The sequence below is a fragment of the Xyrauchen texanus genome, unplaced genomic scaffold (genome assembly GCF_025860055.1).
Source record: "Xyrauchen texanus isolate HMW12.3.18 unplaced genomic scaffold, RBS_HiC_50CHRs HiC_scaffold_1050, whole genome shotgun sequence".
NCBI lineage: Eukaryota > Metazoa > Chordata > Actinopteri > Cypriniformes > Catostomidae > Xyrauchen > Xyrauchen texanus.
The window spans coordinates 1-12,821 of NW_026265378.1; the positions used below are offsets into that span (position 1 = coordinate 1).

Sequence of the window (12,821 nt, forward strand, 5' to 3'; positions counted from 1 at the left end):
TTTTAATCTTTTAGTTGGTAAGTGTTGTGTGTGATTGTGTATCTGTTTGTTTTTAATCTTTTAGTTGGTCAGTGTTGTGTGTGTTTGTGTTGTACGAGCAGATGTTTCTCTCTCCTGAAGATGAGTCGTATCTGAGTGTGTCAGACAGCATTCACATGAGTCGAGTGATTTACAACTGAATACTGAAAGAGAGCTCTAGTGTCACTCACTGTGAGATCAATCAATGTTCTGTGTTTACTGCAACATTCAATAAAGCTTCTCAACAAGTTACATTTGTGTCTAACACTCAATGTTTCATTCAACTAACAGATGAAGGTGCATGTAGTTTTAGTTCAGAGATAGTTTGAATAGTTCTGAAAGGTGCATTTACCAGTAAATGTCAAATAAAGCTGTTGTGGTTTGAACATCTGGAGACAGAGCTGCTCTATTCTGAGAGGAACAGAATCACTTCATCCTGTCAATGCAAATATGATTTTCACTCCACACTCCCAGTGACACTGTTTGATTGGTTCAATGATCTGGACTGGAACACACCAGTTTCACTTCTTCTGAATGCTGTGATCAGTCAGTTATGAAGTTATTTGAGTGTCATTTTTATACATCATATTAATATCACTAATCATTGAACTAGCCCATCTTCAACAATGTCTGAAGTCTTTTCTCTAGACAGATTGACAGACAGTTGATGTGATGTTGTCAAAGATCATTAGATCTCTTGTGTTTCCCTCTTTACAAGGAACTAAAAGCACATTTATGAACACATACACATAATCACACACATGCTGTAAGTTACTATTTGCGTTCTCATCTGAAGTTTTGGTGTTTCTGTATGATACAGTAGCTGCATCATGAAACAGGGATGTGAACTTGAGAAACGTCTCGGGTTACATGTGTAACCCTTGTTCCCTGAAAAAGGCGGAACGAGATGTTGCGCTGCTAAGCGCTACAGGGGAACAGCTTTCGCTGTGAGCCGAGCTGAATTATGTGTGGAACACGTCAATGAACATTGACCGGAATTTATAGCCTCGGATGATGTAATCATTAGATGCACCTGAGGCCAGGCTATAAATGGATACGTCACCAGGTGTCGTCAGATACTTCTTTTTGAAGAGCAGTCCTGGGACGTCCCAGTGTGGCAAAGCAGCGCAACATCTCGTTCCGCCTTTTCAGGGAACAAGGGTTACACATGTAACCCGAGACGTTCCCTTTACAAAAGGCTTCACTTTGATGTTGCGCTGCTAAGCGCTACGGGAACGTAATACCCACGCCGCCGCACTTGGGGCTGTCCGGACCCCTACGGTTGTGCAGTGTACTCACAAAAACGCGAGAGGTCTCAGACATGAGCTTGAGATGTCGACTCAAGTTCATAAGAGCCCGGAGTAGCATAAACATCTAAACCATTCAATTTTGATGAATGTGTACGGAGAGGACCAGCCTGCCGCATCACAAACTTGTTCAGGCATGAGCTGAGATGTCGACTCAAGGGCATAAGAGCCCGGAGTAGCAAATCATCTAACCCATAAAGTTCGATGAATGTGTGCGAAGAGAACCCTATCGCACCACAAACTTGTCATAAAAACTGATGAATGTGAGCGGAGAGGACCAGCCTGCCGCATCACAAACTTGTTCAGGTATGAGCTGAGATGTCGACTCAAGGGCATGAGAGCCCGGAGTGCAGAACATCCAAACTAAAAAAGTCCAATGAATGTGTGCGGCGAGGACAACCTGCCGCATCACAAACTTGTTTAGGCATGGGCTGAGATGTCGACTCAAGGACATAAGAGTCCGGAGTAGCAAAGCATCTAACCCATAAAGTTCGATGAATGTGTGCGAAGAGAACCCTATCGCAACACAAACTTGTCATGAAAACTGATGAATGTGAGCGGAGAGGATCAGCCTGCCGCATCACAATCTTGTTCAGGTATGAGCTGAGATGTCGAATCAAGGGCATAAGAGCCCGGAGTGGCAAAACATCCAAACTAAAAAGTCCAACGAATGTGTGCGGAGGGACAACCTGCCGCATCACAAACTTGTTTAGGCATGGGCTGAGATGTCGACTCAAGGGCATAAGAGCCCGGAGTAGCAAAGCATCTAGCCCACAAAGTTCGATGAATGTGTGTGAAGAGAACCCTATCGCTAACACAAACTTGTCATAAAGACTGATGAATGTGAGCGGAGAGGACCAGCCTGCCGCATCACAAACTTGTCCAGACATGAGCTTGAGATGTCGAGCTCAAGGGCATAAGAGCCGGAGTGGCAAAACATCCAAACTATAAAAATCTAATGAATGTGTGCTTGGAGAGGACAACCTGCCGCATCACAAACTTGCTGCAGAGGGAGACCTCTAGCCAAGGTTTTAGAGGAGGAGAGCCCTCTGGTAGAGTGCGCCCTGAAACCTACTGGCGAAGCTTGACCGCTGCGCCTCGTAGGCCCGGGCAATAATGAGGATGCCTCTTTGAGGGCACCCGCCCACCAAGCCGTGGCAAACCGCAGTGGCCAAATAGAGCCTGGCAGTGGCGAGGCAAGTGCCCACTGACAGTTCTTTCTACAGAAAATCCAGAACTGAAGCAAACTGGCAGTTAGCTGGTTCTGTAATAAGAACTTTAGCAGAAGGAAATGCATGCAGGCGCATTTGCGTTTCTACGTTCAGCCCCTCCCGAGGGGAGGGGGACTGGGCGACTCGGGGAGAAGTAGAGGAGACATTAGCTATCAACAGAGGCGAAGAGGTCCTCTTCTGCCCTGTAAAATCTACCCAGATCAGTTCCAAGTGGAGGGAGCCCTAGCACTTGAAATGCTCTCGATGACCTCAAGGATGAGAAGGTCCTCCCTGTTCGAGATCGCCCAAGGCGCAGCCGTCGAGGAGAGGAATTAACTCGAGAAACATATCCTGTTCGGCCAGCTAGCCATTATTAGGAGGCAAGACCCTTGCTGGTGAACATTGCCAAGACTCCTGGGAGCAGAGAAGCCGGGGAAAGAAACACATACAGACGCATTCTGGGTCATGTATGTGTCTTAACGATCCAGACCCAAGGGGCTGGGTGATTTCAGGGAGAAGTAGAGGAGACATTGCGCTATTCATAGAGGCGAAGAGGTCCTCTTCTGCCCTAAGATCTCACCCAAACTTGTTCCAAGTGGAAAAAGCCCGGCATTTAAAAAGGTCTCGATAACCTCAGGAGAGAGCCCTGTGTCCCTCAGTTGGTACCCTTAGGGGCCAAACATGAAAAGATTCCACAATTTGGGGCAGGGATGAAATATTGCCCTGTGCCTGAGATAGAAGATCCTTCCTGTTCGGAATCAGCCCAAGGCGAGCCGTCGAGGGAAGAGATTAGCTCCGAGAACCAAGCCCTGTTTGGCCAGCGCGGTGCTATCAGTAAGAGGCAAAAACCCTTGCTGGCGAACTCTGGGCAACTACTACCTTAGGGTGGAGTTCTTAACTCCCCGTTGGTATTTCCTGTCTGGACCGTAAATCTGCTCCCGTATACGGGCATCCAGGGATATAACTGACCTGAGTGACAGGAGCTTACCCTGGGCCCTAAGGAGAATCCGGCGTGTCAGAAATACAGCTGACAAGAACGTGGGTCTCCTTGAAGATTTATGTAAGAGGCTACCGCTGTATTGTCCACCCGCACCAAGACATGGCAGCCTCAGGAGGAGGTATTTCAGGGCCAGAAATACAGCCATCAACCCGAGACAGAGACTGTGACAACCGAGCTGGCGACCCTCCTATCCCCTTAAGCTGGACGACCACTTAAGGCCGCTACCCCGCCCGTCAGGGAGGCGTCTGTCGTTAGCAGTCTGCGACAACAAGACGCACCTAGAGTGGGACCCAAGGCAGAAAACCGGGGTCTGAACCACATAGAAAGGGAACGAAGCCTGAGGCGCGTAACCCTATTTAGCACAGGGGTTTTGGCCCTTGGAAGAAATCCCCTGGCTTTTTGCCACAACAAAAGCGGTCTCATGAGCAGAAGGTCCAGAGGGATCACCGTGGACGCGTTCGCCCTGAGACCTGGAAATCGTTGATATTGATAAGAGTGCAACCTTGACCTAGCCTGACTTTGCTCAGGGTGATCTGAATGGACTCAATCCTAGCGGGAGACAGTTGTGCCCGCATTGAGATTGAACTCCATACGATGCCCCGATAGACAGTGTTCTGAGTGGGAGAGAGGACGCTTTTCTTGGCGGTGAGCCTCAACCCCAGAGAAACAGATGAGCTAAGACGATGTCCCTGTGCTGAACTGCCAGTTCCTGGAACTGCGCTAGGATCAGCCAGTCGTCTCACGTAATTCAGAATGCAGATGCCCCGGAGTCGCAAGGAGCCAGCGCTACATCATGCATTGTGAATGTGCTGGGTAAAAGGGCTAGGCTGAGTGAAAGAACCTGACCCTGGAAGACTTAAGCCCCGGAAGTGAACCTCAGGAACTTTCCATGTTGTGGCAGAACTTCTAAATGAAGTATAGAAGTGCGTCATAAGATCGATGGTGACCAGCCAAACGAGTTGTAGGGCTTGAGACACGACCGTCTTGACAGGCATCATCTTGGACTTGAACACCCATGGGTAGTTCAAGCTTTAAGATCTAAGCCAGACGCCACCCCTCACCCTCCATGGGAAACGGGAAGTATTTAGTGTAATAACCTAACTCTCTCTCTGGAAGGGGAACACATACCATGGCCCCTTTAACCAGGAGATTGAGGTTTTTTTTTTACAAAAAAAGAAATCCGGTTTACGGTAGTGAGAACACGCCGTTGAAACACGGAAAGCGGCGAGAGAATTAAATCCTGACGCCCTTATAAGACCCACAGAAAAGAATATATCCGGCAGAAGTTTCCACGCTGCCAGGATCTCTGAGATGGGTATTATATTTTAACACTTCCTGTTGAGGGGTTGTGGGTGTTTCAGGTCCTGAATAAAATGCAGGAACAGCGAAAACACCCAATTTTGACGGAAGCCTCTGCAACCCGAAACACCAAGAGGTGGCGGAATGGAGGGGCTTCGAGGGGGTACCGGGAGGGGTGAAGTGAAGCACGCGCCCTGTCCCGAGGGAGCTACCCCTAATCTAGGTGCAAGACCGTCAGGGTTTTCTCTTACTAGAATTTATAGTCCTGAGGTCTTGCTTCGGGGCTGGCGAGGGCGGCGAGACTGTCCCCAATCCCTGGGAGGAGGAGCACGACTCAGCCACGCTTTGCTTTTGAGCCTCCCTTCAGTCAGGACCGAGGTGGGTCTGAGGCTTGCTCGATCAAGCGCAGAACCCACACTCAGGTCGTCCAGGAGGTCAGCCTGGTACGCCTGAAAAACAGCATAGTGTGCAGAGCAGCACCAGCCTGACCTGCTGCTTGATAAGCCCTTCCCACTAAAGTGGAGGTTGTCCTACAAGGCTTTGAGGGAGAGAGGGCTTTAAGTGGCGATGCCGAGCCCGGCGAGAGATAGCCCTCAAGCGTCTCTTCGACCGGGCGGCATCACTGAATACCCCGTGCCTCAGCACCCACGATAGTCGAATATAATGACGTCGAGGGTATGTGAACACGGGAAGAAAATATAGATATATATATATATATCTATATTTTTTTTTTTTTTAGGGGTTCTCCATGAGCGAAAAAGCTCTTCATGGAGGTTATCAAAGAAGGGAAGGGACCCATGAGGCGTTCCCTTTCTTAGACTGGAAGATAAAATCTATCCCCTAATTTGGAGCGTTTGGGGGTCTCTTTTTCGCGTGGCCAGTCCAATCTGGCAACCGCACGAGTAACAACATCGAGCAATTCCTCCGTAGATTTTTCATCGCGGACGGAAAGCTCGGAGGCGGGAAGAGAATTGCGATCCACCTCATGATCCGAAGAAGCGTCGGAACGCGCTTCGAGATCATGTGAAGGACCAGCTGGGTTTGGGGAGAGAGTGAGAGAAAGGGATCAACCCGTCTCTTGCTCCTCAGCCAAATCCATGCACGAGCCCCACGAACGATCTTTTCGTGAGTGCTGACTCCCGGAAGCAAGCGAGGCGAGCACGACGCACTCTGCCTGTTAAAGCAAATCGCAGTGCTCGCACCCGCCCTGCTGCAACGCGAGAGCAGCGTGCTCTTACCCCCAAACAAACAGCAAAAACTGATGTGTGCCGTCTTCAGCTATAGAGCGAGAAGAGGGGAACACGCACCGTTTGCGGCTTTCATTCATTCTCTATTTTTTTTTTTTTTTTTTTAGAAATATATATATATATAATATTTTCTAAACAGAAGAGAAAAATAGAACAACGTTCACTGCACACTGCCTAACAGAATCTATCTCCTAACAGAGGAAAGAAATTTTGACAGGGTGTGTGAAACACACAGAAACAGAATCGCTCTGAAAAAAGAGTTTCTGACGACACCTGGTGACGTATCCATTTATAGCCTGGCCTCAGGTGCAGCTAATGATTACATCAACCGAGGCTATAAATTCCGGTCAATGTTCATTGACGTGTTCCACACATAATTCAGCTCGGCTCACAGCGAAAGCTGTTCCCCCGTAGCGCTTAGCAGCGCAACATCAAAGTGAAGCCTTTTGTAAAGGGAACTGTTCATGTTCTTTATGATGCTGGTAAGAGATGATGAACTTTCATATATTGTAATAAAGAAGAAGATTGGATTGGATACATATTGAAGGACACATATTAAAAATAAACTCAGTGTATAAACAAAAACTTTGAATCAGTCCTTCTGACAGTGATTGAGAAGAGAAATCATGTTGAAAAACTTTCTATTGGTTAATCAGAAACTCTTTGTGTCAAGAGAGCAGAAGTGACTGAACACAGCAGGACTCATGAATTCATTCTGTTCACAATAAACCTGCAATGTGACGATGATCACATCAAAACTTTATCTTAATTATCAAAAATACTGATGAACCTGAACACCAATCATTCATCATTAGATCATATTGTGTTTCATTTGTGTTTGTGCACTGATCAGTGTTGTGTGTGATTGTGTTTGTGCACTGATCAGTGTTGTGTGTGATTGTGTTTGTGCACTGATCAGTGTTGTGTGTGATTGTGTTTGTGCACTGATCAGTGTTGTGTGTGATTGTGTTTGTGCACTGATCAGTGTTGTGTGTGATTGTGTTTGTGCACTGATCAGTGTTGTGTGTGATTGTGTTTGTGCACTGATCAGTGTTGTGTGTGATTGTGTTTGTCCACTGATCAGTGTTGTGTGTGATTGTGTTTGTCCACTGATCAGTGTTGTGTGTGTGTTTGTACACCGATCAGTGATGTGTGTGATTGTGTTTGTGCACTGATCAGTGTTGTGTGTTATTGTGTTTGTGCACTGATCAGTGTTGTGTGTGATTGTGTTTGTTGCACTGATCAGTGTTGTGTGTGATTGTGTTTGTACACTGATCAGTGTTGTGTGTGATTGTGTTTGTGCACTGATCAGTGTTGTGTGTGATTGTGTTTGTACACTGATCAGTGTTGTGTGTGATTGTGTTTGTGCACTGATCAGTGTTGTGTGTGATTGTGTTTGTGCACTGATCAGTGTTGTGTGTGATTGTGTTTGTGCACTGATCAGTGTTGTGTGTGATTGTGTTTGTACACTGATCAGTGTTGTGTGTGATTGTGTTTGTGCACTGATCAGTGTTGTGTGTGATTGTGTTTGTGCACTGATCAGTGTTGTGTGTGATTGTGTTTGTGCACTGATCAGTGTTGTGTGTGATTGTGTTTGTGCACTGATCAGTGTTGTGTGTGATTGTGTTTGTACACTGATCAGTGTTGTGTGTGATTGTGTTTGTACACTGATCAGTGTTGTGTGTGATTGTGTTTGTGCACTGATCAGTGTTGTGTGTGATTGTGTTTGTGCACTGATCAGTGTTGTGTGTGATTGTGTTTGTGCACTGATCAGTGTTGTGTGTGATTGTGTTTGTGCACTGATCAGTGTTGTGTGTGATTGTGTTTGTGCACTGATCAGTGTTGTGTGTGATTGTGTTTGTACACTGATCAGTGTTGTGTGTGATTGTGTTTGTACACTGATCAGTGTTGTGTGTGATTGTGTTTGTGCACTGATCAGTGTTGTGTGTGATTGTGTTTGTGCACTGATCAGTGTTGTGTGTGATTGTGTTTGTGCACTGATCAGTGTTGTGTGTGATTGTGTTTGTGCACTGATCAGTGTTGTGTGTGATTGTGTTTGTACACTGATCAGTGTTGTGTGTGATTGTGTTTGTGCACTGATCAGTGTTGTGTGTGATTGTGTTTGTGCACTGATCAGTGTTGTGTGTGATTGTGTTTGTGCACTGATCAGTGTTGTGTGTGATTGTGTTTGTGCACTGATCAGTGTTGTGTGTGATTGTGTTTGTGCACTGATCAGTGTTGTGTGTGATTGTGTTTGTGCACTGATCAGTGTTGTGTGTGATTGTGTTTGTGCACTGATCAGTGTTGTGTGTGATTGTGTTTGTACACTGATCAGTGTTGTGTGTGATTGTGTTTGTGCACTGATCAGTGTTGTGTGTGATTGTGTTTGTGCACTGATCAGTGTTGTGTGTGATTGTGTTTGTACACTGATCAGTGTTGTGTGTGATTGTGTTTGTGCACTGATCAGTGTTGTGTGTGATTGTGTTTGTGCACTGATCAGTGTTGTGTGTGATTGTGTTGTACGAGCAGCTGCAGAATCTGTCAGTTGTATCAGTGCAGTCACTGTGCAGTCTGACTGACGGAGGTTTTTGTACGACTCTTTATCACTGTGTGAACACATAACTACTGTGATAACTCTGACAGTAATAATCTCCTGAATCTTCAGTCTGGACTCCACTGATGCTCAGAGTGAAATCACTTCCAGATCCACTGCCACTGAATCTAGATGGAGTTCCAGACTGAAGGCGGCTCACTCTATAAATCATGAGTTTAGGAGCTTCTCCAGGTTTCTCTAAGTACCAGGACATACAGGGTGGGCTACAGCCTGTTAAAGGAGTGCTGGCAGAACATTTCAACACAACAGTCTCTCCTGGAGCAGCAAGTTTCACTGAAGGAGTCTGAGTCACTGTGATCTGTCCACTCGATCCTGAAGAGAAATTCATATAGAATTCAAATGTGAAGTGCATCAACACTAATATAAACAATAACAACCATATTTATAAGATACACGAATATTTACATTTTAGTAAGTATTTTTCAATGTTTAAATGTTTGATTATATACCTTGTATACAGAATAAAAGTGTGCAGATGAAGATGATGCTGAAGGTCATTGTTGTTGTTTGTGTTGTGTGATGATGAAGATTGTGTTCTGTTCTGCTGTCAGTCATGAAGTGTTAAACTCACAGCACTATAAACACTCTCAGATCACTGAAGCATGTGCTGACAATGCAAAGAAGTGGGCAGGATCTTCAACAGTCTGTACTGCTACTAAACTAATATACACACTAATATACTGTAAACATCCTGTTGAACTCACTGAATGATGAACATTCCCAGAGCATCAAAGAATGTCCTGCAGAAAGTCAATATGAATGTGACGTGAAGATGTTTGATGGTTTTCATGTTTGTTTGTTTTAAGTGTCAGTTTCAGTGTGGTTCAGATCTTGACTTTAACTTGATTAAAAAGTTTCATTGAAAAGTTTCTTCTCAACAGATCACATTATTCTCAATGATCCTCTCATGCATTCAAAATAAATAATATTGTCTAGTGCTTTTCTGTTGATGAGTGGTGGACATGAAATGTCAAACAGTAATAACAGTGTTCTGCAGTGTTACATGTTACACTTCATGTAAAACTGATTTTAAAGAATATTTCTCTTAGTCTTGTTGTGATTGTGGCCTTTAGGCACATTGCACAAAATTATGTTCAAACCAATCCGTCACACTTTGAATTCCAAACATGAATGACACCTCAAATCCTGCAGCTTGTTGAGGAGAGGGCAGAAATGCTCAACATACTGTTGTACACTGTGTAAATAATCACATCAAATACAAATCACATGAAAAGCACAATAAAGTTTTGAAAAAATGTGCATAACATTTCTTAATTTCAAATGAACAGGCTTACACCGCATGGTGTGACGTCATATCATCGCAGACATTACACACGACATAACTTCTCAAATATGACATTTCTCCATATTTACACAACAAAGTATACATCCACAAATGCTATTTATCAAGATTATAATCACAAAATATTATATTTATCCGTGGATGATCTCTCAATACACCACAGTTTCCCAGAGAGTGCACATCTCTCTCACACTACTCGTTGCACGTCTAACAAAACAATGACCGAGGTGAGAATGCAGCGCATAGTCTCGTACACAACACACACCTGTTGACAACTCCAGGGAAATACAGGTGACCGCTGCTTTTCCTGTCTTATAATTCACTTAACATATTAAATGACAATGAAATAACAGTTTTAAATATGCAAGGAGAAAAACAAACTTTAAGGGGTATTTACCACCCGGTTATCTTTAGAAAATACAGGACATTCCCTTGTGTAGTCGAAATATATTCACATATTAAACCTAAAAACTGTTATTGGAATAAATGATGTTCAAGGTGCATGTCTGCTGTACAACTACCCTAAATAAAATTCAAACAGAACAGATTGTTATTCTCATTGTTTGCACACAAAAACAGTATTTCTGCTGATTTACAGTTCAAATGATTGAAATATCTGACTTTTCAAATTCAATATATGTTTCCATATTTTTTTTATTAATACTGAAATGACAATCAAAATATTATTTTTCTACAATAATGAAAAGTAAATATGACAATGAGATGAAAATGTCATTAATATGAAATCACTTCTCTGTGATGCATGTGTGTGTGTGCGTGTGTGTGTGTGTGTGTGTGTGTGTGTGTGTGTGTGTGTGTGTGTGTGTGTGTGTGTGTAAAGATGTGTTAGTGATGTGTTTATAGTGCAGTTATTGAAGTGTTCAGAGGTTTTTGTACAGTCGCTCTATTAGTTTGTATCACTGTGGTGGACGTTCGGCAGCGGCACCAGACTGGATGTTGGCAGTAAGTCAATAATCATATAATCATTTTAATATAATAACTAAATCGTTTTAAAGCACTTCATTGTATTTTCTAACTTTATAAATGTATAATTTAAATGATTTAGTGTTCAATATTGTCTTGTAGATTTATTGTGTTTGAATGCTCATAATGAATGAAATCAATTCACGATTTTTATTCTAGAATTTCTTTTTAGATTAAAACTATTTGCACCATTTTCAACATAATGAATCTTAAATCTATGTTTATTAAGTTTGGATTCATAATTGTTCTCTGTGTTAATAAGTTCAGCTCTGATGGATTCTTTAGATTGATGTGAATTTCTAAATGTGTCCAGGAAGAAATGAACGCTGCACGAATACAAAATGACATTGACATTTTTATATTTAATAAAACTTCAATGCATAAAAATATTAATCTTCACAATTTTTTCATGTTTATGAGTTATTTTAAATGTTGGGCAGTATTTGGTGATTAATCTGTTACATGTTTTATTTTAATCTTTTATTTATTTGGTGTTCCCCAGAAATGACAAAGTTTCCAAAAGCTGCAAATAATTGTATTGCTACAGTTATTGTATTTACATTAGAGGATTATTGTGTAAAGTGAACTTTATAAAGGAAAGTCACTCTTCATCTTTTGAGTTGACCGCTGATCTCTGTTTGTCAGGCAACATCTCTCCTAAAGTGAGCGTCCTGCCCCCCTCCAGTGAAGAGATTTCCACAAAGAACACAGCAACACTGATGTGTGTGGCCAACAAGGGCTTCCCCTCAGACTGGAGCCTGAGCTGGAAGGTGGACGGGATCAGCAGGTCTCAGGAGAGCAGTGCTGGGGTCCTGGAGAAGAACGGTCTGTACAGCTGGAGCAGCAGCCTGACTCTCTCTAAGCAGGAGTGGATCAAGGGGGTCTCAGTGAGCTGTGAGGCCAGCAGGAGAGACCAGCAGCCGCCAGTCACTGGAGAAGTGAGGAGAGATCAGTGTTCAGAGTAGATCCACTCACTTCTGTTCTGCCCTTCTTACTGATGTCTCACATGGAGACTAACAGCACATGAGGGACTCCATTCATTCTCTCTCTCATCTGTCAAACAACATCAGACACCAGTGCATGTGTGCTTTTTTATTCACTGCTCATTGTCTTTTATTCTAATTCAACATCAAATAAAATAATATTATACCTTCATGTCTTTGATTTGTGTGGTCTTTTTTGAAAATGAAATCCTTTTTAGTTCAACGTTTATAATGAAACTTCACTCAACAGACCATGAAAACACCTGCTGATATTTACTGTAAAACAAGACTGTGACCAAATGACTAAACCTCAAACATTTAGTCCTGCTGGTAACTTTATCAATTTAATAAGAGATTTTCTAAATATAAATATGACAGACACATATCCTTCACATGTCAGTAGTTCTTCTATGTGTTGTTACATGAAACTCCTCTGAGGACGGGGAACATCTGCTGATGGAGCTGCTCTATTCTGAGAGGAACAGAATCACTCATCCTGATGATGCAAATATGAGTTGAACTGTTTGACACTTTATTCTGTGAAATGAGACAGTTCAGTTTGACTAATGGAGAGATGAGGTTTGTTCATATTCATCAGTTTTCAGCAGTCATACTGACATTATGAATGATTGAATGAACTGTTCAGTCTGTGATAAGACACAGTGAATGATTCATTCTGATGTGTGTTCTTCAGTATCTGTTAATCACAGCTCTTCACTGATGAACACTGACTGATGTTTCTCAGCATAATCAACAACTTTCATCAGATGTTTTTATGAGTGCAAAAGTCTCTAAATGATAAACTCAGCTGTCTAAAGCTGTCTGTGAAAACTCAAGAGTAAAGATGTTTTGTTA

At 43.2% G+C, this 12,821-nt stretch overlaps 1 pseudogene and 1 gene segment (V, D, J or C); one reads left to right on the forward strand and one right to left on the reverse strand.

Annotated features, from left to right (window-relative positions):
• Nucleotides 1-8,685: 8,685 nt before the first annotated feature.
• LOC127641552 (immunoglobulin kappa variable 1-8-like) lies at nt 8,686-9,314 on the reverse strand. The segment is given in 2 exon segments: nt 8,686-9,008; nt 9,146-9,314. Coding segments are annotated over 2 exon segments (429 nt in total).
• A 903-nt stretch (nt 9,315-10,217) lies between these two features.
• On the forward strand, nt 10,218-12,127 carry LOC127641553 (immunoglobulin kappa constant-like; annotated as a pseudogene).
• Nucleotides 12,128-12,821: the final 694 nt, after the last annotated feature.